General features: G+C 48.2%; 1 protein-coding gene across 3 annotated transcripts in view; it reads left to right on the forward strand.

Moving 5' to 3' along the window:
• Positions 1 to 22291, forward strand: part of dym (dymeclin) — a 204523-nt gene extending 182232 nt beyond the window's left edge. For 2 of the 3 annotated variants that reach the window (XM_082960550.1, XM_082960551.1), the window contains exons 16-17: positions 6159 to 6272; positions 20407 to 22291. In XM_082960550.1, the coding sequence (XP_082816676.1) occupies positions 6159 to 6272; positions 20407 to 20556 (264 nt within the window). In that variant the 3' untranslated portion in view covers positions 20557 to 22291. The remainder of the gene's footprint in view (positions 1 to 6158; positions 6273 to 20406) is intronic. The other variant, XR_014380215.1, reaches the window with a different exon arrangement.
• Positions 22292 to 27856: the final 5565 nt, after the last annotated feature.

A 27856-nucleotide genomic window follows, 5' to 3' on the forward strand; every position in this document is an offset into this window, starting at 1 on the left:
CTCTCTGGGACTCTGGCAGCCTATTAGAGATGTCTCTCTGGGACTCTGGCAGCCTATTAGAGATGTCTCTCTGGGACTCTGGCAGCCTATTAGAGATGTCTCTCTGGGACTCTGGCAGCCTGTTACAGATGTCTCTCTGGGACTCTGGCAGCCTGTTACAGATGTCTCTCTGGGACTCTGGCAGCCTATTAGAGATGTCTCTCTGGGACTCTGGCAGCCTGTTACAGATGTCTCTCTGGGACTCTGGCAGCCTATTAGAGATGTCTCTCTGGGACTCTGGCAGCCTGTTACAGATGTCTCTCTGGGACTCTGGCAGCCTGTTACAGATGTCTCTCTGGGACTCTGGCAGCCTGTTACAGATGTCTCTCTGGGACTCTGGCAGCCTGTTACAGATGTCTCTCTGGGACTCTGGCAGCCTGTTGCAGATGTCTCTCTGGGACTCTGGCAGCCTGTTACAGATGTCTCTCTGGGACTCTGGCAGCCTGTTACAGATGTCTCTCTGGGACTCTGGCAGCCTGTTACAGATGTCTCTCTGGGACTCTGGCAGCCTATTAGAGATGTCTCTCTGGGACTCTGGCAGCCTGTTACAGATGTCTCTCTGGGACTCTGGCAGCCTGTTACAGATGTCTCTCTGGGACTCTGGCAGCCTGTTACAGATGTCTCTCTGGGACTCTGGCAGCCTGTTACAGATGTCTCTCTGGGACTCTGGCAGCCTGTTACAGATGTCTCTCTGGGACTCTGGCAGCCTGTTACAGATGTCTCTCTGGGACTCTGGCAGCCTGTTGCAGATGTCTCTCTGGGACTCTGGCAGCCTATTAGAGATGTCTCTCTGGGACTCTGGCAGCCTGTTACAGATGTCTCTCTGGGACTCTGGCAGCCTGTTACAGATGTCTCTCTGGGACTCTGGCAGCCTGTTACAGATGTCTCTCTGGGACTCTGGCAGCCTATTAGAGATGTCTCTCTGGGACTCTGGCAGCCTGTTAGAGATGTCTCTCTGGGACTCTGGCAGCCTGTTACAGATGTCTCTCTGGGACTCTGGCAGCCTGTTACAGATGTCTCTCTGGGACTCTGGCAGCCTGTTAGCGATGGGTCTCTGGCAGCCTGTTAGCGATGGGTCTCTGGCAGCCTGTTAGCGATGGGTCTCTGGCAGCCTGTTAGCGATGGGTCTCTGGCAGCCTGTTAGAGATGTCTCTCTGGCACTCTGGCAGCCTGTTAGCGATGGGTCTCTGGCAGCCTGTTAGCGATGGGTCTCTGGCAGCCTGTTAGCGATGGGTCTCTGGCAGCCTGTTAGCGATGGGTCTCTGGGACTCTGGCAGCCTGTTAGCGATGGGTCTCTGGCAGCCTGTTAGCGATGGGTCTCTGGCAGCCTGTTAGCGATGGGTCTCTGGCAGCCTGTTAGCGATGGGTCTCTGGCAGCCTGTTAGCGATGGGTCTCTGGCAGCCTGTTAGCGATGGGTCTCTGGCAGCCTGTTAGCGATGGGTCTCTGGCAGCCTGTTAGAGATGTCTCTCTGGGACTCTGGCAGCCTGTTAGCGATGGGTCTCTGGCAGCCTGTTAGCGATGGGTCTCTGGCAGCCTGTTAGCGATGGGTCTCTGGCAGCCTGTTAGCGATGGGTCTCTGGCAGCCTGTTAGAGATGTCTCTCTGGGACTCTGGCAGCCTGTTAGCGATGGGTCTCTGGCAGCCTGTTAGCGATGGGTCTCTGGCAGCCTGTTAGCGATGGGTCTCTGGCAGCCTGTTAGCGATGGGTCTCTGGCAGCCTGTTAGCGATGGGTCTCTGGGACTCTGGCAGCCTGTTAGCGATGGGACTCTGGCAGCCTGTTAGCGATGGGACTCTGGCAGCCTGTTAGCGATGGGTCTCTGGCAGCCTGTTAGCGATGGGTCTCTGGCAGCCTGTTAGCGATGGGTCTCTGGCAGCCTGTTAGCGATGGGTCTCTGGCAGCCTGTTAGCGATGGGTCTCTGGCAGCCTGTTAGCGATGGGTCTCTGGGACTCTGGCAGCCTGTTAGCGATGGGTCTCTGGCAGCCTGTTAGCGATGGGTCTCTGGGACTCTGGCAGCCTGTTAGCGATGGGTCTCTGGCAGCCTGTTAGCGATGGGACTCTGGCAGCCTGTTAGCGATGGGTCTCTGGCAGCCTGTTAGCGATGGGTCTCTGGGACTCTGGCAGCCTGTTAGCGATGGGTCTCTGGCAGCCTGTTAGCAATGGGTCTCTGGCAGCCTGTTAGCGATGGGTCTCTGGGACTCTGGCAGCCTGTTAGCGATGGGTCTCTGGCAGCCTGTTAGCGATGGGACTCTGGCAGCCTGTTAGCGATGGGTCTCTGGCAGCCTGTTAGCGATGGGTCTCTGGGACTCTGGCAGCCTGTTAGCGATGGGTCTCTGGCAGCCTGTTAGCGATGGGTCTCTGGCAGCCTGTTAGCGATGGGTCTCTGGGACTCTGGCAGCCTGTTAGCGATGGGTCTCTGGCAGCCTGTTAGCGATGGGACTCTGGCAGCCTGTTAGCGATGGGTCTCTGGCAGCCTGTTAGCGATGGGACTCTGGCAGCCTGTTAGCGATGGGTCTCTGGCAGCCTGTTAGCGATGGGTCTCTGGGTCTCTGGCAGCCTGTTAGCGATGGGTCTCTGGCAGCCTGTTAGCGATGGGGCTCTGGCAGCCTGTTAGCGATGGGGCTCTGGCAGCCTGTTAGCGATGGGTCTCTGGCAGCCTGTTAGAGATGGGTCTCTGGCAGCCTGTTAGAGATGGGTCTCTGGCAGCCTGTTAGCGATGGGTCTCTGGCAGCCTGTTAGAGATGGGTCTCTGGCAGCCTGTTAGAGATGGGTCTCTGGCAGCCTGTTAGAGATGGGTCTCTGGCAGCCTGTTAGCGATGGGTCTCTGGCAGCCTGTTAGCGATGGGTCTCTGGCAGCCTGTTAGAGATGGGTCTCTGGCAGCCTGTTAGAGATGGGTCTCTGGCAGCCTGTTAGAGATGGGTCTCTGGCAGCCTGTTAGAGATGGGTCTCTGGCAGCCTGTTAGAGATGGGTCTCTGGCAGCCTGTTAGAGATGGGTCTCTGGCAGCCTGTTAGCGATGGGTCTCTGGGACTCTGGCAGCCTGTTAGCGATGGGTCTCTGGCAGCCTGTTAGCGATGGGACTCTGGCAGCCTGTTAGCGATGGGTCTCTGGCAGCCTGTTAGCGATGGGTCTCTGGGTCTCTGGCAGCCTGTTAGCGATGGGTCTCTGGCAGCCTGTTAGCGATGGGTCTCTGGCAGCCTGTTAGAGATGGGTCTCTGGCAGCCTGTTAGAGATGGGTCTCTGGCAGCCTGTTAGCGATGGGTCTCTGGCAGCCTGTTAGAGATGGGTCTCTGGCAGCCTGTTAGAGATGGGTCTCTGGCAGCCTGTTAGCGATGGGTCTCTGGCAGCCTGTTAGCGATGGGTCTCTGGCAGCCTGTTAGCGATGGGTCTCTGGCAGCCTGTTAGCGATGGGTCTCTGGCAGCCTGTTAGAGATGGGTCTCTGGCAGCCTGTTAGCGATGGGTCTCTGGCAGCCTGTTAGAGATGGGTCTCTGGCAGCCTGTTAGAGATGGGTCTCTGGCAGCCTGTTAGCGATGGGTCTCTGGCAGCCTGTTAGCGATGGGTCTCTGGCAGCCTGTTAGAGATGGGTCTCTGGCAGCCTGTTAGCGATGGGTCTCTGGCAGCCTGTTAGCGATGGGTCTCTGGCAGCCTGTTAGCGATGGGTCTCTGGCAGCCTGTTAGCGATGGGTCTCTGGCAGCCTGTTAGAGATGGGTCTCTGGCAGCCTGTTAGCGATGGGTCTCTGGCAGCCTGTTAGCGATGGGTCTCTGGCAGCCTGTTAGCGATGGGTCTCTGGCAGCCTGTTAGCGATGGGTCTCTGGCAGCCTGTTAGCGATGGGTCTCTGGCAGCCTGTTAGCGATGGGTCTCTGGCAGCCTGTTAGCGATGGGTCTCTGGCAGCCTGTTAGCGATGGGTCTCTGGGTCTCTGGCAGCCTGTTAGCGATGGGTCTCTGGCAGCCTGTTAGCGATGGGTCTCTGGCAGCCTGTTAGCGATGGGTCTCTGGCAGCCTGTTAGAGATGGGTCTCTGGCAGCCTGTTAGAGATGGGTCTCTGGCAGCCTGTTAGCGATGGGTCTCTGGCAGCCTGTTAGAGATGGGTCTCTGGCAGCCTGTTAGAGATGGGTCTCTGGCAGCCTGTTAGCGATGGGTCTCTGGCAGCCTGTTAGCGATGGGTCTCTGGCAGCCTGTTAGCGATGGGTCTCTGGCAGCCTGTTAGAGATGGGTCTCTGGCAGCCTGTTAGAGATGGGTCTCTGGCAGCCTGTTAGCGATGGGTCTCTGGCAGCCTGTTAGAGATGGGTCTCTGGCAGCCTGTTAGCGATGGGTCTCTGGCAGCCTGTTAGCGATGGGTCTCTGGCAGCCTGTTAGAGATGGGTCTCTGGCAGCCTGTTAGCGATGGGTCTCTGGCAGCCTGTTAGCGATGGGTCTCTGGGACTCTGGCAGCGATGGGTCTCTGGCAGCCTGTTAGCGATGGGTCTCTGGCAGCCTGTTAGCGATGGGTCTCTGGCAGCCTGTTAGCGATGGGTCTCTGGCAGCCTGTTAGCGATGGGTCTCTGGCAGCCTGTTAGCGATGGGTCTCTGGCAGCCTGTTAGCGATGGGTCTCTGGCAGCCTGTTAGCGATGGGTCTCTGGCAGCCTGTTAGCGATGGGTCTCTGGCAGCCTGTTAGCGATGGGTCTCTGGGTCTCTGGCAGCCTGTTAGAGATGGGTCTCTGGCAGCCTGTTAGCGATGGGTCTCTGGCAGCCTGTTAGCGATGGGTCTCTGGGACTCTGGCAGCCTGTTAGCGATGGGTCTCTGGCAGCCTGTTAGAGATGGGTCTCTGGCAGCCTGTTAGCGATGGGTCTCTGGCAGCCTGTTAGAGATGGGTCTCTGGCAGCCTGTTAGCGATGGGTCTCTGGCAGCCTGTTAGCGATGGGTCTCTGGCAGCCTGTTAGCAGATGGGTCTCTGGCAGCCTGTTAGCGAGGGCCTGGGTCTCTGGCAGCCTGTTAGAGATGGGTCTCTGGGAGGAGTAATTAGGGTTAGGTGCCTTGCTCAAGGGCACATGGACAGATTTTTCACCTCGTCGGCTCCAGGAATCTAACTAGCGACTTTTTGTTATTGGCCCAGTACTCTAACTGCTAGGCAATCTGCAGTCCTCATCTTGTACTCCATGTTGCTATGATACATTTGTGTTGCTATGATACGTTTATCAGCTGTTAAATGTGAGAAACACATAAGACAGAGATGGTCTGTCCGGAAAATGTTAGTATCAGTCAATCCTTGCTTTCTCTGCCCAACTTTCCTTAGTTGTTATTAAACAAGGACAGAGGATGTGATAATCATTTGAAAAGATGCTCTGCATCAGTGGATACCCAAACAAAACAGTTAGTCTATGTACATAGAACATACAAGATCTGCACTCAAAATCCCCCCAAAATGTGATTATTGCAGACGGACCTGAATTTTGAAAAATAAAATGTAAGATTTTGTTAGTTTTACACTTAAGACATGACTCTACCGTTGTGCTGTAGAATTTGTGACTTTAGTACATTTTCTTTAACTGTAATTTTGTTAGTTATGTTCCAACACTCCATCTTGTGCCAATATCAGTTATTTTTAAGTCTTGGTTGCGATATTGTTTTCTACTGGACCTAGTGTAAATACACGATCTGTGCCAACAGCTTTTGTGCTGCTTACACAGCTAGTTACTACAGCTACTGAAGTTACACTATCTGCAAGTTGCTCCCAATGTCATCATGTTAGGGACATCTGTTGCAGTGGTAGACTCGTGTGACGACTCAAAGCAGAGGGTTAAATGAATTATGAAGCTGAGAGGAGACGATAGTTAAATCACTTTAACCATACATGTACAGAAACGAGACTCATTGAAGCGTAAATTCTCTTGACAGTCAATGGTGTCAAATCACTTCCTCAGTTTCATGAGAAACTAGTCTTAAATGATTGACACCTTCATTTCAAGTTGTCATAGTAACCTATATGAAAGTAAAGGCATTTCACAGAAAAGATATGTATTTTGACCTTTACCTGACAGGTCCCTCAAGCAAACACACCACATACATATATATACACACACACACACACCCCTGTCTGACTTGTTGTTCTCTTGTCGCTGTGCCCCCCAGGTGATAGGTTTCTTCAGCCAGCGTCTGGAAGCAGCCGGGTCTGATCTGTCAGTAGAAAGGGTTCAGGAAGTTATCATGAAGGGAGCACAGGCCCTTCCCAACGACCGCCTCAAGGTAATACACATACATACACCCTGCGCAAAGACACACACAGACAGCAATTAACAATCTCCAGGGGCTGGGGTTGGGAGGTGGGGGATGGGAGCTAGAGGTGGGAGCTGGGGATGGGAGCTGGGGTTGGGAGGTGGGGGATGGGAGCTAGAGGTGGGAGCTGGGGATGGGAGCTGGGGATGGGGGCTGGGGATGGGAGGTGGGGGATGGGAGCTAGAGGTGGGAGCTGGGGATGGGAGCTGGGGTTGGGAGGTAGGGGATGGGAGCTAGAGGTGGGAGCTGGGGATGGGAGCTGGGGATGGGGGCTGAGGATGGGAGGTGGGGGATGGGAGCTAGAGGTGGGAGCTGGGGATGGGAGCTGGGGATGGGGGCTGGGGATGGGGATGGGAGGTGGGGGATGGGAGCTAGAGGTGGGAGCTGGGGATGGGAGCTGGGGATGGGAGGTGGGGGATGGGAGCTAGAGGTGGGAGCTGGGGATGGGAGCTGGGGATGGGAGGTGGGGGATGGGAGCTAGAGGTGGGAGCTGGGGATGGGAGCTGGGGATGGGGGCTGGGGATGGGAGCTGGGGATGGGAGCTAGAGGTGGGGGATGGGAGCTGGGGATGGGGGCTGGGGATGGGAGGTGGGGGCTGGGGATGGGAGCTAGAGGTGGGAGCTGGGGATGGGAGGTGGGGATGGGGGCTGGGGATGGGAGCTGGGGATGGGAGCTAGAGGTGGGGGATGGGAGCTGGGGATGGGGGCTGGGGATGGGAGGTGGGGGCTGGGGATGGGAGCTAGAGGTGGGAGCTGGGGATGGGAGGTGGGGGATGGGGATGGGAGCTGGAGGTGGGGGATGGGAGCTGGGGATGGGAGCTAGAGGTGGGGGCTGGGGATGGGAGGTGGGGGCTGGGGATGGGGGCTGGGGATGGGAGCTGGGGGCTGGGGATGGGAGCTGGAGGTGGGGGCTGAAGATGGTGGCTGGGGATGGGAGCTGGAGGTGGAAGCTGGGGATGGGAGGTGGGGCTGGGCTGAAACTGGGTATATGGGGAGTTGGAGTTGAGGATGATTTAAGATGAAGTCCAGCTCCAATCTTCATCAGCATTAATGTCATGCTCCACCGCCATCCTTCCTGCCTGGTGAATATGCTGCTGCAGATAATTACATTTCAAGGAGACGTGACAGCTCCGTCAGTTTGTCTTCATTTTACATCCCAAATGGCACCCTGTTCCATATATGGTGCGCTACTTTTGAACAGGGCCCATCATCGTGCACTAAATAGGGAATAGGGTGCCACAGGGCCCTGGTCTAAAGTAGTGCACTATATAGGGAATAGGGTGCCACAGGGCACTGGTCTAAAGTAGTGCACTATATAGGGAATAGGGTGCCATTTGAGACGCTGCATCCGGGAGAGGAATCAATTTGCCAGCAAGCACTTCGTTACCTTGCACTCCGTGCTGGGACGCCGCCTACCCACAATTCCCCAACCCCACATGAATCAAGGAGGAAATATGTATCTGGGGACGTCGCTATGCGTTGCCATGTAGTCCATCTTCAGCGGCGCCAAACCAGGCGATTTGAATGTTTCATCATGTGTTCCATGTTCTGCTGTGGGGCATTGGAACTGGAAGGCATGTGTTCTATGTGTTCCATGTTCTGCTGTGGGCATTGGAACTGGAAGGCATGTGTTCTATGTGTTCCATGTTCTGCTGTGGGGCATTGGAACTGGAAGGCATGTGTTCTATGTGTTCCATGTTCTGCTGTGGGGCATTGGAACTGGAAGGCATGTGTTCTATGTGTTCCATGTTCTGCTGTGGGACATTGGAACTGGAAGGCATGTGTTCTATGTGTTCCATGTTCTGCTGTGGGGCATTGGAACTGGAAGGCATGTGTTCTATGTGTTCCATGTTCTGCTGTGGGGCATTGGAACTGGAAGGCATGTGTTCTATGTGTTCCATGTTCTGCTGTGGGGCATTGGAACTGGAAGGCATGTGTTCTATGTGTTCCATGTTCTGCTGTGGGGCATTGGAACTGGAAGGCATGTGTTCTATGTGTTCCATGTTCTGCTGTGGGCATTGGAACTGGAAGGCATGTGTTCTATGTGTTCCATGTTCTGCTGTGGGGCATTGGAACTGGAAGGCATGTGTTCTATGTGTTCCATGTTCTGCTGTGGGGCATTGGAACTGGAAGGCATGTGTTCTATGTGTTCCATGTTTTGCTGTGGGGCATTGGAACTGGAAGGCATGTGTTCTATGTGTTCCATGTTCTGCTGTGGGGCATTGGAACTGGAAGGCATGTGTTCTATGTGTTCCATGTTCTGCTGTGGGGCATTGGAACTGGAAGGCATGTGTTCTATGTGTTCCATGTTCTGCTGTGGGGCATTGGAACTGGAAGGCATGTGTTCTATGTGTTCCATGTTCTGCTGTGGGCATTGGAACTGGAAGGCATGTGTTCTATGTGTTCCATGTTCTGCTGTGGGGCATTGGAACTGGAAGGCATGTGTTCTATGTGTTCCATGTTCTGCTGTGGGGCATTGGAACTGGAAGGCATGTGTTCTATGTGTTCCATGTTCTGCTGTGGGGCATTGGAACTGGAAGGCATGTGTTCTATGTGTTCCATGTTCTGCTGTGGGGCATTGGAACTGGAAGGCATGTGTTCTATGTGTTCCATGTTCTGCTGTGGGCATTGGAACTGGAAGGCATGTGTTCTATGTGTTCCATGTTCTGCTGTGGGGCATTGGAACTGGAAGGCATGTGTTCTATGTGTTCCATGTTCTGCTGTGGGGCATTGGAACTGGAAGGCATGTGTTCTATGTGTTCCATGTTCTGCTGTGGGCATTGGAACTGGAAGGCATGTGTTCTATGTGTTCCATGTTCTGCTGTGGGGCATTGGAACTGGAAGGCATGTGTTCTATGTGTTCCATGTTCTGCTGTGGGGCATTGGAACTGGAAGGCATGTGTTCTATGTGTTCCATGTTCTGCTGTGGGGCATTGGAACTGGAAGGCATGTGTCTCTACTACTACTGTTACCAGCTAGCTAATAAGTACCCTATTCCCTGTATAGTGTACTATTTTTGACAGAACCCTGTTAAAAAGTAGTGCACTATAAAGGAAATATGGTGTCATTTGGGACGTAAGGATGTGGGGCGTCTCTCCAGCCGTATCCTCCTGCTACACATCTCAGCACTGTGGCTTTTCTGATAATGGACTGAATAATTCCCTCCCTCTGTATGACTAAACTCTGGGGCTGTTCCTTCATCTTGGCATGTATCTGTCAGAACCGGGGTTCAAAAACCATTTGTTTTCTTTCAAGCTCTCATCTAGCGATCACAGGCACACAGTTCTGACTGACAGTTCACTGTAGCTTTGTGTCTCTTCAGTTGTGATCTCCTGCTGGCCTTGACTGATGCATCCTGCCACAATATGATCGCTGCAGCAGTGTGAGAATCTAGGTCGCTCATTCTATCGCTCAACTCTGCCTCAGTCTCTTCTGCCTGAGAGATAATCATCACTTCGCTGTCTGCGTGCCTGCCTGCATGCCTAGAGAATAGGGGGCCGTTTGGGACACAGCCTTAGCTTCCTAATGAAAATCCATAGGCTAAGATGAATGCTGTGTGGAATCATCAATACATCTATAATTGTCCTCTCAAAGCACTTAAACAGACAAGTGCCTAGCCGTTTGTTCAAGTGAGATGACATGGTAGAGTACTAAAATGGACAAGAGTTGGAGAGACATTAACCATGTTTCCACTGGCTGTCTATCTGACCATCTGTCAGTGGAGTTAGGCTTGAGCTGAATGTACAGTATGACTAGTCACAGAGTAACGGCTTCTAATGCACACAGATGAACTGGACGAGGACATAGAACTAGGAACTAACAGGTTTGCCCTCACTGATCTAAGTTGTGTTGGATAAAAAACATCTGCTAAATGCCATATATTCTTCTATTGGAAGAGCCTTGAAGAGCTGAATGAACTAGACATAGACAAAGAAGAGCATGATGGATGTATAGAAACATTGACTCACAATGAGCCAGCCAGACATGCGTTTGTCCCTGGCCGTCTGTCTATATTTGTGTGAAATGGGTAACAGAAGGTGAGAATGCCCCAGGGACAGATGATGTTCTCCCTCATAAGGGTGCATGCTCAAGTCCCCTCCTGTGTACTCCCTGTTCACCCATGACTGAGTGGCTACGCACGCCTCCAACTCAATCATCAAGTTTGCAAACAACACAACAGTCATAGGCCTGATTACCAACAATGACGAGACAGCCTACAGAGAGGAGGTGAGGGCCCTGGCAGAGTGGTGCCTAGGAAAATAACCTCTCACTCAATGTCAACAAAACAAAGGAGCTGATCGTGGACTTCAGGAAACAGCAGAGGGAACACGCCCCTATCCACATCGACGGGACCGCAGTGGAGAAGTTGGGAAGTTCCTCGGCGTAAACATCACTGACGATCTGAAATGGTCAACCCACACAGACGGTGTGGTGAAGAAGGCGCAACAGCGCTGAAGAAATTTGTCTTGGCCCCTAAAACCCTCACAAACTTCTACAGATGCACAATTGAGAGCATCCTGTCGGGCTGTATCACCGCCTGGTACGACAACTGCACCGCCCGCAACCTCAAGTCTCTCCAGAGGGTGGTGCGATCTGCCCAGCGCATCACCGGGGGCAAACTACCTGCTCTCCAGGACACCTACAGGACCCGATGTCACAGGAAGGCCAAAAGGATCATCAAGGACATCAACCACCTGAGCCACTGCCTGTTCACCGACAATAACATCTGCTAAATATGTGTACTTGACCAGCACAATTTGATTTGACACCACAGTTTTCCGGCAGCATCAGACTGGCCCTATTATGTCTCTCAGTCCCCAGTCACCAGCCCCCAGTCACCAGTCCCCATCCAGAGATAGGGCCAACCTCTCTTTCCCTCTCTCTTTGTCTGTCTGTGTCTCTCTATTCAATTCAATTCAATGGGCTTTATTGGCATGGGAAACATATGTTAACATAGCCAAAGTAAGTGAAGTAGATAATAAACAAAAGTAAAATAAACAAAAATGAACAGTAAACATTACACTCACAGAAGTTCCAAAAGAATAAAGACATTTCAAATGTCATATTATGTATATATACAGCATTGTAACGATGTGCAAATGGTTAAAGTACAAAAGGGAAAATAAATAAACATAAATATAGGTTGTATTTACAATGGTGTTTGTTCTTCACTGGTTGACCTTTTCTTGTGGCAACAGGTTACAAATCTTGCTTCTGTGATGGCACACTGTGGTATTTCACCCAGTAGATATGGGAGTTTATCAAAATTGGGTTTGTTTTCTAATTCTTTGTGGGTCTGTGTAATCTGAGGTAAATATGTGTCTCTAATATGGTCATACATTTGGCAGGAGGTTAGGAAGTGCAGCTGTTTCCACTTCATTTTGTGGTCAGTGTGCACATAGACTGTCTTCTCTTGAGAGCCAAGTCTGCCTACGGCAGCCTTTCTCAATAGCAAGGCTACGCTCACTGAGTCTGTACATAGTCAAAGCTTTCCTTAAGCTTGGGTCAGTCGCAGTGGTCAGGTATTCTGCCGCTGTGTACTCTCTGTTTAGGGCCAAATAGCATTCTAGTTTGCTCAGTTTTTTTGTAAATTCTTTATCTTTTCCTCTGTCTGTGCCTGCTGGTCAGCCTCTCTCTCTGCCTTTCTCTCTGTCTGTCTGTGTCTCTCTCTCCCTCCCTCTGTCTCTGCCTGCTGGTCAGCCTCTCTGTATGTCTGTCTGTCTCTCTCTGTCCCACTGTCTTCCAGTTTCTCTCCCTCTCTCCTTCATAGTCCACTGTGAGCCCAGCCACCTACTCCTACAGCTATCAGGCTCAACCACTTTCAATGACAGACAGCGTTTGTGTCCCAAATGGCACCTTATTCCCACGTAGTGGGAACCCTGTTCCCTAATTAGCTATTCCCTACGTAGTGCACTATCTACGGAACAGGGTGCAATTTGGGATGGAGACGGACAGTGTGGAATGTAGCGCTGCTTTGTTCTGTAGTGATACAATACAGACAGTCTGGCTCCTTTATGGAGGAGAGGACAGGCGGAGGATGGAGGAGAGGACAGGGGGAGGATGGAGGAGAGGACGGGGGGAGGATGGAGGAGAGGACGGGGGAGGATGGAGGAGAGGACAGGGGGAGGATGGAGGAGAGGACAGGGGGAGGATGGAGGAGAGGACAGGGGGAGGATGGAGGAGAGGACAGGGGGAGGATGGAGGAGAGGACAGGGGGAGGATGGAGGAGAGGAGACTGGAAAGGAGGGGAGGATAGAAGTGGGGAGGAGGGGATGATGGAGGGGAGGATAGGTGAGGAGAGAGTGGGAAGTGAGGATAGGTGAGGAGAGAGTGGGAAGTGAGGATAGGTGAGGAGAGAGTGGGAAGTGAGGATAGGTGAGGAGAGAGTGGGAAGTGAGGATAGGTGAGGAGAGAGTGGGAAGTGAGGATAGGTGAGGAGAGAGTGGGAAGTGAGGATAGGTGAGGAGAGAGTGGGAAGTGAGGATAGGTGAGGAGAGAGTGGGAAGTGAGGATAGGTGAGGAGAGAGTGGGAAGTGAGGATAGGTGAGGAGAGAGTGGGAAGTGAGGATAGGTGAGGAGAGAGTGGGAAGTGAGGATAGGTGAGGAGAGAGTGGGAAGTGAGGATAGGTGAGGAGAGAGTGGGAAGTGAGGATAGGTGAGGAGAGAGTGGGAAGTGAGGATAGGTGAGGAGAGAGTGGGAAGTGAGGGGAGGAGAACTCTCCATACCTGGGGCTTCCAGAGGCCAGAAGACAGTAGTAAAAGAGCCCCTCGTCTGTTCTGAAGTACATGTGAAACACCTGAATATCTACTGAAATGTAGCGGAAATAGAGGAAATACTTCACAAAACATAATGTCCTTTTCCCCCTGATCTGCACCTAGCTGCATTCCAGCCTGTCTGCCTGGGCTCTGAAGCCTTCTCCTTCTAAGCCTTGTAACAGTGGGATCAGAGGGAACACACAGTCCTACAGTCTAGACAGAGACCTAGTCAGTCAGGCTGTCTGTGTTCTGGGGGCCGCTGGTCTGGTCCAAATGGCACCCTATTCCATATATAGTGCACTACTTTTGACCAGGGCCATTTGGGATGCAACCCTGTGCTGTGCTGTGCTGGGTGACTGGCATGAGCCTGGCCAAGTATGTTGTATTTAGGGGCTTCCGAGTGGCACAGCAGTCTAAGGCACTACATCTCAATGCTAGAGGCGTCACTACAGACCTTGGTTTGATCCTGGGCTGTATCACAACCGTCCATGATCTGGAGTTCCATAGGGTGGCGCACAGTTGGCCTAGCGTTGTCCGGGTTAGAGGAGGGTTTGGCCGGGGTAGGCCGTCATTGTAAATAAGAATTTGTTCTTAACTGACTTGTCTAGTGAAATAAATGAAAATAAATGTAGTCTGCTCTGCAAGCAGGGAGGGATGGAGAGAGAGATGTGGAGAGAGAGACACAGAGAGGGGGATGTGTTGGAGCCAGGCCAAACATGAGCCATTCCTGGGCCAGCCTGTGTACGTGTGTCTGCTTCCAAAGAAACACTGCAGGAGTGTTTACCTAACCGTGCTAGTCTGAAGCTAGTCCACTAGCTAATCTCTAGACCAAATCACAAGCTAAACAACACTGATAGCAAGCTACAAGGGACTGACTGACTGACTGACTGACTGACTGACTGACTAACTAGCTGACTGACTGACTGACTAACTAGCTGACTGACTGACTGACTAACTAGCTGACTGACCAACTGACTAACTAGCTGACTGCCTGCCTGACTACCTGACTGACTGACTGACTAGCTGACTGACTCGCTGACTGACTGACTAGCTGACTGACTGACTGACTCGCTGACTGACTGACTAGCTGACTGACTAGCTGACTGGCTGACTAACTAGCTGACTGACTGACTAACTAACTAACTAACTAACTAGCTGACTGACCAACTGACTGACTAACTAGCTGACTGACCAACTGACTAACTAGCTGACTGACTGACTGACTGACTGACTGACTGACTGACTGACTGACTGACTGACTGACTGACTGACTGACTGACTGACTGACTAACTAACTAACTAGCTGACTGACCGACTGACTGACTGACTGACTAACTAGCTGACTGACCAACTGACTAACTAGCTGACTGACTGACTGACTGACTGACTGACTAACTGACTAACTAACTAGCTGACTGACCAACTGACTGACTAACTAGCTGACTGACCAACTGACTAACTAGCTGACTGCCTGCCTGACTGACTGACTAACTAGCTGACTGACTAGCTGACTGACTAGCTGACTGACTAGCTGACTGACTAGCTGACTGACTAGCTGACTGACTAACTAGCTGCCTGACTGACTCACTGACTAACTAGCTGCTGTTAATGTATTTGCTAGTGACCGTCGGCTGGCTAGACCACAGTAATACAGCACTGTCTGTTGATACAGTATCTGACTAACTAGCTGACTGCCTGACTGACTGACTAGCTGTCTGACTGACTAGCTGTCTGACTGACTAGCTGTCTGACTGACTAGCTGTCTGACTGACTGACTGACTAGCTGTCTGACTGACTGACTAGCTGTCTGACTGACTGACTGACTGACTGACTAGGTGTCTGACTGACTGACTGACTAGCTGTCTGACTGACTGACTAGCTGTCTGACTGACTGACTAGCTGTCTGACTGACTGACTGACTAGCTGTCTGACTGACTGACTAGCTGGATGCCTGACTGACTAATTGACTAGCTGGCTGACTGTCTAACTAGCTGACTGCCTGACTGACTGACTGCCTGACTGACTAACTAGTTGACTGACTGCCTAACTAGCTGACTGACTAGCTGACTGACTGACTAACTAGCTGACTGACTAGCTGACTGACTAGCTGACTGACTAGCTGGCTGACTGACTAACTAGCTGACTGACTGACTCACTGACTAACTAGCTGCTGTTAATGTATTTGCTAGTGACCGTCGGCTGGCTAGACCACAGTAATACAGCACTGTCTGTTGATACAGTATCTGACTAACTAGCTGACTGACTGACTAGCTGTCTGACTGACTGACTGACTAGCTGTCTGACTGACTGACTAGCTGTCTGTCTGACTGACTGACTGACTAGCTGTCTGTCTGACTGACTGACTGACTGACTAGCTGTCTGACTGACTGACTGACTAGCTGTCTGACTGAATGACTGACTAGCTGTCTGACTGAATGACTGACTAGCTGTCTGACTGACTGACTGACTAGCTGTCTGACTGACTGACTGACTAGCTGTCTGACTGACTGACTGACTAGCTGTCTGACTGACTGACTAACTAGCTGACTGACTGACTAGCTGAATGCCTGACTGACTAATTGACTAGCTGGCTGACTGTCTAACTAGCTGACTGACTGACTGCCTGACTTGCTGACTGCTTGACTGACTGACTGCCTGACTGACTAACTAGTTGACTGACTGCCTAACCAGCTGACTGACTGACTGACTAGCTGACTGATTGACTAACTAACTAGCTGACTGACTAGCTGACTGACTAACTAACTAGTTGACTGACTGCCTAACTAACTAGCTGACTGACTAACTGACTGACTAGCTGACTGACTGACTGACTAACTAGCTGACTGATTGACTGACTAACTAGCTGACTGACTGACTGACTAGCTGACTGACTGACTGACTAGCTGACTGACTGACTAGCTGACTGACTGACTGACTAGCTGACTGACTGACTGACTAACTAGCTGACTGACTGACTGACTGCCTGACTAACTGACTGACTAGCTGACTGACTGACTGACTGACTAACTAGCTGACTGATTGACTGACTAACTAGCTGACTGACTGACTGACTAGCTGACTGACTGACTGACTAACTAGCTGACTGACTGACTAGCTGTCTGACTGACTGACTGACTAGCTGTCTGACTGACTGACTGACTGACTAGCTGTCTGACTGACTGACTGACTAGCTGTCTGACTGACTGACTGCCTGACTGACTGACTAGCTGTCTGACTGACTGACTGACTGACTGACTGACTAGCTGACTGACTGACTGACTGATTGACTAGCTGTCTGACTGACTGACTGACTAGCTGTCTGACTGACTGACTAACTGACTAGCTGACTGACTGACTGACTAACTAGCTCACTGGCTGGCTGGCTGACTGACTGACTCACTAACTAGCTGACTGACTGACTGACTGACTAGCTGACTGACTTACTGACTGACTCACTAACTAGCTGATTGACTAACTAGCTGACTGACTGATTGACTAACTAACTGACTGACTAACTAGCTTGCTGACTGACTGACTAACTAACTAGCTGACTGACTGACTGACTGACTAACTAGTTGACTGACTGCCTAACTAGCTGACTGACTAGCTGACTGACTGACTGACTAGCTGACTGATTGACTAACTAACTAGCTGACTAACTAGCTGACTGACTAACTAGCTGACTGATTGACTAGCTGACTGATTGACTAACTAACTAGCTCTCTGACTAGCTGACTGACTGACTGACTGATTGACTGACTAACTAGCTGACTGATTGACTGACTAACTAGCTGACTGATTGACTGACTAACTAGCTGACTGACTGACTCACTGACTAACTAGCTGCTGTTAATGTATTTGCTAGTGACCGTCGGCTGGCTAGACCACAGTAATACAGCACTGTCTGTTGATACAGTATCTGACTAACTAGCTCACTGACTGACTGACTAGCTGTCTGACTGACTGACTGACTAGCTGTCTGACTGACTGACTGACTAACTCGCTGCTGTTAATGTATTTGCTAGTGACCGTCGGCTGGCTAGACCACAGTAATACAGCACTGTCTGTTGATACAGTATCTGACTAACTAGCTGACTGCCTGCCTGACCAGCTGACTGACTGACTGACTGATTGACTAACTAACTGACTGACTAACTAGCTTGCTGACTGACTGATTGACTGACTGACTAACTAACTAGCTGACTACCTGACTGACTGACTCGCTGACTGACTCGCTGACTGACTCGCTGACTGACTCGCTGACTGACTCGCTGACTGACTGACTAGCTGATTGACTGACTAACTAGCTGACTGACTGACTGACTAACTAGCTGACTGACTGACTCACTGACTAACTAGCTGCTGTTAATGTATTTGCTAGTGACCGTCGGCTGGCTAGACCACAGTAATACATCACTGTCTGTTGATACAGTATCTGACTAACTAGCTGCTGTTAATGTATTTGCTAGTGACCGTCGGCTGGCTAGACCACAGTAATACAGCACTGTCTGTTGATACAGTATCGTATGACCACACAAGCCAGGGTCCATAGATCATTATGCCAGGCTGCCTATGCTACCAATACTGCCCAGAGAGTGGACACAATGAAGGCTAATATGAATGGCCGGGAATGGGCCTGTCATGCCAAATAATGTCCCCACTTTTTGGCAGGGGGACATTATTTGGCATGACAGGCCCTTCCCTGACCACAGCATAATAAGGATTACTATGTGTGTCTCTCACCAGAGTGTGATTAGTGTGTGACCCAAACATCACCCTGTAACCTGGCTGGTGGGATATGATATCACTGTATTATTCATGCTTCCAGGCCTGGCTGCTGCTGGTCTGGGTAAGGTAGAGCCTGGGTAGGGTTTGGCTTCGACCTTTGGTTTGGGTTGGCTGGACTGTTGGTGGGAGAGAAGAGATGGGATACTCTCTGACTTGGCTGGGCAGGGCTGGGTCGTTGTTAGACAGAGAGGATATTCTCTGACTGGACTGTTGTTAGACAGAGAGGATACTCTCTGACTGGACTGTTGTTAGACAGAGAGGATACTCTCTGACTGGACTGTTGTTAGACAGAGAGGATACTCTCTGACTGGACTGTTGTTAGACAGAGAGGATACTCTCTGACTGGACTGTTGTTAGACAGAGAGGATACTCTCTGACTGGACTGTTGTTAGACAGAGAGGATACTCTCTGACTGGACTGTTGTTAGACAGAGAGGATATTCTCTGACTGGACTGTTGTTAGACAGAGAGGATACTCTCTGACTGGACTGTTGTTAGACAGAGAGGATATTCTCTGACTGGACTGTTGTTAGACAGAGAGGATACTCTCTGACTGGACTGTTGTTAGACAGAGAGGATACTCTCTGACTGGACTGTTGTTAGACAGAGAGGATATTCTCTGACTGGACTGTTGTTAGACAGAGAGGATACTCTCTGACTGGACTGTTGTTAGACAGAGAGGATACTCTCTGACTGGACTGTTGTTAGACAGAGAGGATACTCTCTGACTGGACTGTTGTTAGACAGAGAGGATATTCTCTGACTGGACTGTTGTTAGACAGAGAGGATACTCTCTGACTGGACTGTTGTTAGACAGAGAGGATACTCTCTGACTGGACTGTTGTTAGACAGAGAGGATATTCTCTGACTGGACTGTTGTTAGACAGAGAGGATACTCTCTGACTGGACTGTTGTTAGACAGAGAGGATATTCTCTGACTGGACTGTTGTTAGACAGAGAGGATATTCTCTGACTGGACTGTTGTTGGACAGAGAGGATACTCTCTGACTGGACTGTTGTTAGACAGAGAGGATATTCTCTGACTGGACTGTTGTTAGACAGAGAGGATACTCTCTGACTGGACTGTTGTTAGACAGAGAGGATACTCTCTGACTGGACTGTTGTTAGACAGAGAGGATACTCTCTGACTGGACTGTTGTTAGACAGAGAGGATACTCTCTGACTGGACTGTTGTTAGACAGAGAGGATACTCTCTGACTGGACTGTTGTTAGACAGAGAGGATATTCTCTGACTGGACTGTTGTTAGACAGAGAGGATACTCTCTGACTGGACTGTTGTTAGACAGAGAGGATACTCTCTGACTGGACTGTTGTTAGACAGAGAGGATACTCTCTGACTGGACTGTTGTTAGACAGAGAGGATATTCTCTGACTGGACTGTTGTTAGACAGAGAGGATATTCTCTGACTGGACTGTTGTTAGACAGAGAGGATACTCTCTGACTGGACTGTTGTTAGACAGAGAGGATACTCTCTGACTGGACTGTTGTTAGACAGAGAGGATATTCTCTGACTGGACTGTTGTTAGACAGAGAGGATACTCTCTGACTGGACTGTTGTTAGACAGAGAGGATACTCTCTGACTGGACTGTTGTTAGACAGAGAGGATATTCTCTGACTGGACTGTTGAGAATGTTCCAGAATGAGCCTGGAAAGGAAGGAGGGGGATGGCAGTGTTTTTAAAACGGCATCCTCCTCAGCCAGGTCTGTTAATTACAAGTAAAGCTTGTCTGTAACAGAAACCACTCAGGTCGTTCCTTAACAAGCGTTCTCTTTCACCTGAGGCGTTAGATTGACGTCACCTGAAATCAAAGATGGGGTGTAGATTTCAAGGATGTGGGGGGCTGGGACCGCTAGGTGTAGCTACTGGAGCCAGATTACACCTACTGGAGCGCACACACACACACACACACACACACACACACACACACACACACACACACACACTGGCTGGTCACCACCACTTATGGTTTTCAATGGTTACGTCTCAAATGGAACCCTATTCCATATAGGCCCTGGCCAAAAGTAGTGCACTATATAGGGAATAGGGTGCCACAGGGCCCTGGTCTAAAGTAGTGCACTATATAGGGAATAGGGTGCCATTTGAGACGCTGACCCATTCAGCTCAATGGAGGGTTGATGACAGGTTAACCCGGGCCTGTTTGAAAGGTCAGAGGTCACCTCTCAGAGTGGCACCTCTTACCCAGCTTACCTGTAAAAGTACCTTTACCTCAGCAACTAGACAGTCAGCTACAGATGGAATTACATCAGATGGAATGGGTTTTATCTGGTTGGTTTGTAGCTAGCTCCTGTCCTATCACCAACCAGTGTTGTCATCTGTCAGTTAAACCTGGGAGTTATAGACACTGAATCTTCACATTTCTATGGTCATATATGCTGATCCAGAGATGGAGTCCAGACCGGACCTCTGTAGACTCAGACCAAGACCACTAGGTTAAGACTCCATCTCTGGGCTTGTCCTGTCCACAGATCCCTTTATCTTAAAATGTTCTTCTTCTGTCTTCTCTGTGTCTGTCTACAGAAGTTCCCGGAGCTGAAGTTCAAGTATGTAGAGGAGGATCAACCAGAAGACTTCTTTATCCCTTACGTGTGGTCCTTGGTCTTTAACTCTGGAGTGGGTCTTCACTGGAGCACTACAAACATACAACTCTTCAGCATGGACTCTGCCTGAGGTGGGGTTCACGTTGAGGTGGGGTTCACGCTGAGGTGGGGTTCACGCTGAGGTGGGGTTCACGTTGAGGGGGTGTTCACGCTGAGGGGGGGGTTGACATTTGTGTGTGTGTGTGAATCTGTTTATTTGTGTGTGTGTGTGTACCCTGCTTTGGAAGTGCCTCTATCCCCACAGACAGACCCCTGACTTACTATGGTATGTTGAACAGGACATCTGATGTTACCTGTCCTGCTCTTCAGATAGTCTCCTCTCCTGTGCTTCCACAGCCTGGTTATGTATCTAGGTACACCATTGTTTTGATGGTGAGCTCAGTGTTGGGTCTGTTTTCACATGGTTCAGCTCCACACCTCAACAACAGCACTGAATATAAGGGATGATACTCTTGACAGAGACACGCTACAGTTTTGGTTCTCAGTCTCTATCAGATTCTCTAACTTTTTTTCCTCCCCTCCAATTGCCCGCGATTTATTTGGGTTAGCTTAAAAAAAGCATATTTATTTTTTAAGTGATGTAGTTATGGTTTAAGGTTGAAAAAAGTTCAGAGAGAATTTAGAACAGGTCACCTGAGGACAGGTCACCTGAGGACAGGTCACCTGAGGACAGGTCAGTTGATGACAGTTGGTGACAGCCTAAATGATACTTGTCGCTGTAGCCTGGTCCCAGATCTGATCGTAAACAGATTCTGGGACCATGCTTTTGTCTCACTGTCCTCACTCCAGTCTTTACCACAGTAATCAGTTACTTTCAGTAGGTTTAAAAAGGGGTTCACGTTTTTCATCAGTTCTAATTTTCAGTCAGTTGACCCAATCTTTTTTAGTGCACAATCATGTTTGTTTATTTGTTTATTTGCATGTTTTATGTGATTCATTTTTTTATTCATGTATTTATTTTCATATCTGGATTTGGATATTTGCCCCCACCAAAACATAAACAACAACGATCAACAGCATCAACATGATAAACATATCCTTGTAAAACACAATCCCAACCTTTTTTTTTACACACCATCTTATTTAGCGCAAGTTAAATGTTAATGTCAATATAGAACGACAACAACAGCTGACAGTTTTGCAAAATCAAAGTTGAATTTAGGAAGCATAATTATTAACTATAGAAAAATAACTCTAAACTGTATAGGCTAAGTGTCATGTTTAATTAGTCTCAAAGGGCACCCTATTCTCTATATAGTGCACTACTTTTGACCAGAGCCTTATACACCCTGGTCAGAAATAATGCACTATATAGGGAATAGTGTACCATTTACATTTTAGTCATTTAGCAGACGCTCTTATCCAGAGCGACTTACAGTAGTGAATGCATACATTTCATAGATTATTATTTTTTTTCTCCGTACATTTGAGATGAAAGCCCAATCTTGTACAGGTCAGAGAACGCATATATATTATTTTATAGACAAATACAAACACATGTTTGTTGCTTTTGACAAACATTCAACCATATTAATCTGAAGGGAAGATGTTCCCTATGGGTGTCCCAAATGGCACCCTATTCCCTTTATAGTGCACTACTAGGGCCTATAGGACTCTGGCCAAAAGTAGTGAACTATTTATGCAATAGAGTGCAATTTGGGATGCTTACAAGGTCACTTTGAATATTTTCTGTTCTGCATAAACTGACAAATATATTTAGAATATATTTAGAATATATTTAGAATATATTTATGTATGCGTCAGCATCAACATGACATGCATAATAAAACATGATTGAAAGACAACAGCGTGCGAGTGTTTTGTGTTTGTGTGTATGTGGTTGACCTCTCCTTTCTGAAGTGTGCACTCATTCACTACTACACGTCCATTTAAAACTATTGGATTGGTGAAGGCATGGACTAGAGGGAGTTTTCATAACCCGGGCATTCCCTTTCAAGTCCTAGAAGGGAGGTGAACAAGTGCACACTTCGGGAGATAGGAGAGACTATTGGGATACACTCATAGATTTCCTCTCTCCTTGTATTCGCTGAGTAACGAGTCTTCTCTGTAGTGAATGAGTGAGTGAAGTGTTTGAGAAGCACTCTTCTTGAAAGCGTTATCTTTGATTTATTTTGGGGTTGTTATGACAGTGGTTTTTAGCTGACAAAGAAGAATGGATTTAAACATAAATCCTGCTGTTTCCATTACAAGTCAGTGATTCTGGAATGTTCACTCAGGTAAAGACAACTTCTTATGACCTCTTACAATCACCTCCCCTTCACCCATACTCTCTCTCTACTTCAAATGAAATGGTTATCTTTCCCTGTCTGTAAACTGACACAAATAAATAAATAAAAACCTGTTGTAAAAATGGATGCATGATTTTCTTTTACTTCTCAGAAAAAGATGGATTGGTACAGATGTATCTGTGTTTTCCTCTTGCAATGACGACGGAGTGAAGTGGAAGCATGAAACCACTTAGGTTGCTGTAGTTAACAGGATGCTGTTTGTGTGTGTGCTATTGAAGGGAATGTCCTCCTTTCCCCTCTTTAGTCTTTTGATTTAATGGTTGAAAACACATTTTCCTTTCTCAAGAGCAATAATAATTGAAGTAATTACATTTTGAAAAATGACCAATTTGACAGGTACGAACAGTGATGTAACATTTCAACTCCATTTCTGGGTTGGTTACTGCAAAGCCTGTTAGAAACGGTAGGTACAGTGCTTTCTGAAAGAATTCAGACCCCTTGACTTTTCCACATTTTGTTACGTTGAAGCCTTATTCTAAAATGGATTAAATGAATTGTTTTCCTCGTCAATCTACACACTATACCCCATAATGACAAATCGAAAACAGGTTTTTAGACATTTTTGCAAATGTATTAAAAATAAACGGAAATACCTTATTTACAGTTGAAGTCAGAAGTTTACATACACCTTAGCCAAATACATTTAAACTCAGTTTTTCACAATTCCTGACTTTTAATCGTAGTAAAAATTCCCTTTCAGTTAGGATCACCACTTTATTTTAAGAATGTGAAATGTCAGAATAATGTAGAGAGAATTATTTATTTCAGCTTTTATTTATTTCATCACATTCCCAGTGGGTCAGAAGTTTACATAGTATTTGGTAGCATTGCCTTTAAATTGTTTAACTTGGGACAAATGTTTCCGGTAGCCTTCCACAAGCTTCCCACAGTAAGTTGGGTGAATTTTGGCCCATTCCTCCTGACAGAGCTGGTGTAACTGAGCCAGGGTTGTAGGCCTCCTTGCCCGTGTAACAGTGTAGGTTCTGTCCCTCTCTTCGCCCCAACCTTCGCCCCAATGTTGTCCATTAAGTAATGGCTTTAAAACAATGATGATCATATTTAAAAAACTATGGCACTTGCACACATCAACAACTGACACCCACGAAGCATCGTTACCCATCGCGCCACAAAAGCCGCGGCCCTTGCAATGCAAGGGGAACAACCACTTCAGGTCTCAGCGCGAGTGACGTCACTGATTGAAACGCTATTAGCGCTCACCACCGCTAACTAACTAGCCATTTCACATCGGTTACACCCGTACACGCTTTTTCAGTTCTGCCCACACATTCTTTATAGCATTGAGGTCAGGGCTTTGTGACGGCCACTCCAATACCTTGACTTTGTTGTCCTTAGGCCATTTTGCCACAACTTTGGAAGTATGCTTGGGGTAACTGTCCATTTGGAAGACCCATTTGCAACCAAGCTTTAACTTCCTGACTGACGTCTTGAGATGTTGCTTCAATATATCCACAACATTTCCCTCCTCATGATGCCATCTATTTTGTGAAGTGCACCAGTCCCTCCTGCAGCAAAGCACCCCTACAACATGATGAAAAAAAACCAAGCCGTTAGGTCGAAGGAATTGTCCGTAGAGCTCCGAGACAGGATTGTATCAAGAAACAGATCTGGGGAAGGGTACCAAAACATTTCTGCAGCATTTAAGGTCCGAAAGAACACATTGGCCTCCATTATTCTTAAATGGAAGAAGTTTGGAACCACCAAGACTCTTCCTAGAGCTGGCCGCCCGGCCAAACTGAGCAATCGGGGGAGAAGGACCTTGGTCAGGGAGGTGACCAAGAACCTGATGGTCACTCTGACAAAGCTCTATAGAGTTCCTCTGTGGAGATGGGAGAGGAAAACCATCTCTGCAGCACTCCACCAATCATGCCTTTTTGGTAGAGTGGCCAGATGGAAGCCACTCCTCAGTAAAAAGCACAGACAGTTGCTTGGAGTTTGTCAAAAGGCACCTACAGATTCTCTGGTCTGATGAAACCAAGATTGAACTCTTTGGCCTGAATGCCAAGTGTCACATCTGGAGGAAACCTGGCACCATCCCTACGGTGAAGCATGGTGGTGGCAGCATCATGCTGTGGGGATGTTTTTCAGCGGCAGGGGCTGGGAGAATAGTCAGGATTGAGGCAAAGATGAATGGAGCAAAGTACAGGAAGATCCTTGATGAAAACCTGCTCCAGAGCTCTCAGGACCTCAGACTGGGGTGAAGGTTCACCTTCCAACAGGACAACGACCCTAAGCACACAGCCGAGACAACGCAGGAGTGGCTTCGGGACAAGTCTCTGAATGTCGTTGAGTGGCCCAGTCAGAGCCCTGACTTGAACTCGATCGTACATCTTTGGAGAGACCTGAAAATATCTTTGCAGAGACACTCCCCATCCAACCTGACAGAGCTTGAGAGGATCTGCAGAGAAGAATGGGAGAAACTCCCCAAATACAGGTGTGCCAAGCTTGTAGCGTCATACCCAATAAGACTCGAATCTGTAATCGCTGCCAAAGCTGCTTCAACAAAGTACTGAGTAAAGGGTCTGAATTCTGATGTAAATGTGATATTTCCCAGGTTTCCTTTTCATAGGGTGCCATTTGGGACACTACCCGGTTGACAGCCTTCGACAGGTAGCCTAGTGGCTTACTGACTTGCATAGCTAAAGAAAGAAAAAAGAAAAAGGTGGAGATTAATATTCCAGGTTTTCTGGGAGATGTAGTTGTAGTATGGACTTCAATCTGGGCAGTATTCATTAGTGCATACTGTAGCAAACCTTTTTCCACACAAAAACCTGAGTTTCTTATTGGACAAGTTCAGATGGATACTTTGGTAAGTCAGTTAAGAACAAAATCTTATTTTAAATGACAGCCTAGGAATAGTGTTTTAACTGCCTTGTTCGGGGGCAGAATGACAGATTTTTACCTTGTCAGCTCGGGGATTCAATCTTGCAACCTTTCGGTTACTAGGCAAACGCTCAAACCACTAGGCTACCTGCCGCCCCAATCTGGCCAGTATTCATTAGTGCATACTGTAGTAAACCTTTTTCCACACAAAAACCTGGGTTTCTAATTGGACAAGTTCAGATGGATACTTTGGTCTGTTTTCTCCCATTTGGTGTGTAGCGACTACGAAGCTGATCCCTGCAGTGTAGTATGGTGCCGGTCACCAGACCCTGGTGACATACTTCTTTATGTAACCTTTATTTAACTAGGTAAGTCAGTTAAGAACAAATTCTTATTTACGATGATGGACTACCCCGGCCAAACCCAGACAACACTATGTAGTGCACCATTTCGGACGCAGCCAATGATAAATCAAGATGACCTTTCACTTCCTGTGACCTCATGCAGACAGACATGCTGGATCTCCAGACTGCTGATCTAGTAGATCATTCACAGTGTTCAAGTGTTGGCTAATGGACAAGGCTAGAACTGGCTCTGCAGTGTTGGCTAACGGACAAGACTAGGACTGGCTTTGCAGTGTTGGCTAATGGACAAGGCTAGAACTGGCTTTGCAGTGTTGGCTAACGGACAAGACTAGAACTGGCTTTGCAGTGTTGGCTAATGGACAAGACTAGGACTGGCTTTGCAGTGTTGGCTAATGGACAAGACTAGGACTGGCTTTGCCCATTTAGATCAGCTTTACCGATGACCTCTGTCTCTCTCCAGCTCTCTTTCAGATGAGTGATGGTCAATACATTTTACATGTAAATACATTTACTGTAATGTTCTATACATGTAAATGAGATGTATATAGCACATGTAACTATACATAGAATCTCAAAGAAAGTCTTGTGATGTGAGGAATTCCCCTGTACTTATTATGGATGCAATTCTGCCTTTATAAAAATAACGGTAATGAACTGTGATATGGTTGGTTAGAGGATGTTTGTGTATGCATTTCCATTGCATTCCTTCTGTAGTGCTTATGTAGGCAAATACATAAAATACTTATTTAAACAAATCTGGCAGTCAAGTGTGCAAGAACATGCAACACTGCTGTGATGGAAAATGTAACCAGTAAAAATAAAGATACCTTCATTGAAAATTACTCAAGTAAAAGTGAAAGTCTAAAAGTATTTGGTTTTAAATATACTTAAGTATCAAAAGTAAATGTAATTGCTAAAATATACTTAAGTATCAAAAGTAAAAGTATAAATCATTTCAAATTCCTTATTAAGCAAACCAGATGGCACCATATTCTTTTTATTTTTATTTACTGATAGAGGGGCACTCCAACACTCGGACTCCAACACTCGGACTCCAACTCAGACTCCAACACTCGGACTCCAACACTCGGACTCCAGCACTCGGACTCCAACTCAGACTCCAACACTCGGACTCCAGCACTCGGACTCCAACTCAGACTCCATTTACAAACAAAGCATCTGTGTTTAGTGAGGCTGCCAGATCAGAGGCAGTAGGGATGACCAGGGATGTTGTCTGTTTAGTGAGTCCACCAGATCAGAGGCAGTAGGGATGACCAGGGATGTTGTCTTGATAAATGCGGGAATTGGACCATTCAAAATCTAACAAGTAGACTCCTTTTGGGTGTCAGTGAAAATGTATGGAGTAAAAAATACATTATTTTCTTTAGGACTGTAGTGAAGTAAAAGTTGTCAAAAATATAAATAGTAAAGTAAGTACAGATGACCCATACAACGACTTTAGTACTTGAAAGTATTTTTACTTAAATACACCAATGCAACTTTGTAGCTGAGGCCTACCCTTGGTTACCACTTGAGAATGTGGTAACTGGGGAATGTCTTTCTTTACTCTCCTTTGCTTGCAGTTTGGTTCTATCTGCTCTGAGATCAAATGATTAATCATCTCCTTTTTAATTCAACTTTAAAGTTCGCCTAATTTATTATCGCTCTTATCTGTGCAGTTGCTTGACATAAGCATAGGTCGCCATTCATGTCGCATAAAATATGAATCACATTCTGTGCATGGTTGTTCCAGTGGAGTGATCTTGTTTAATTGCTTCTGCATGAAACCAGTCCAGTGTGTTAATAAATTACATTACTAAAGGTTATCTAGACTTTTCATGGCTGAAATACATTA

The sequence above is a fragment of the Salmo salar genome, chromosome 13, assembly GCF_965601325.2.
Source record: "Salmo salar chromosome 13, fSalSal1, whole genome shotgun sequence".
NCBI lineage: Eukaryota > Metazoa > Chordata > Actinopteri > Salmoniformes > Salmonidae > Salmo > Salmo salar.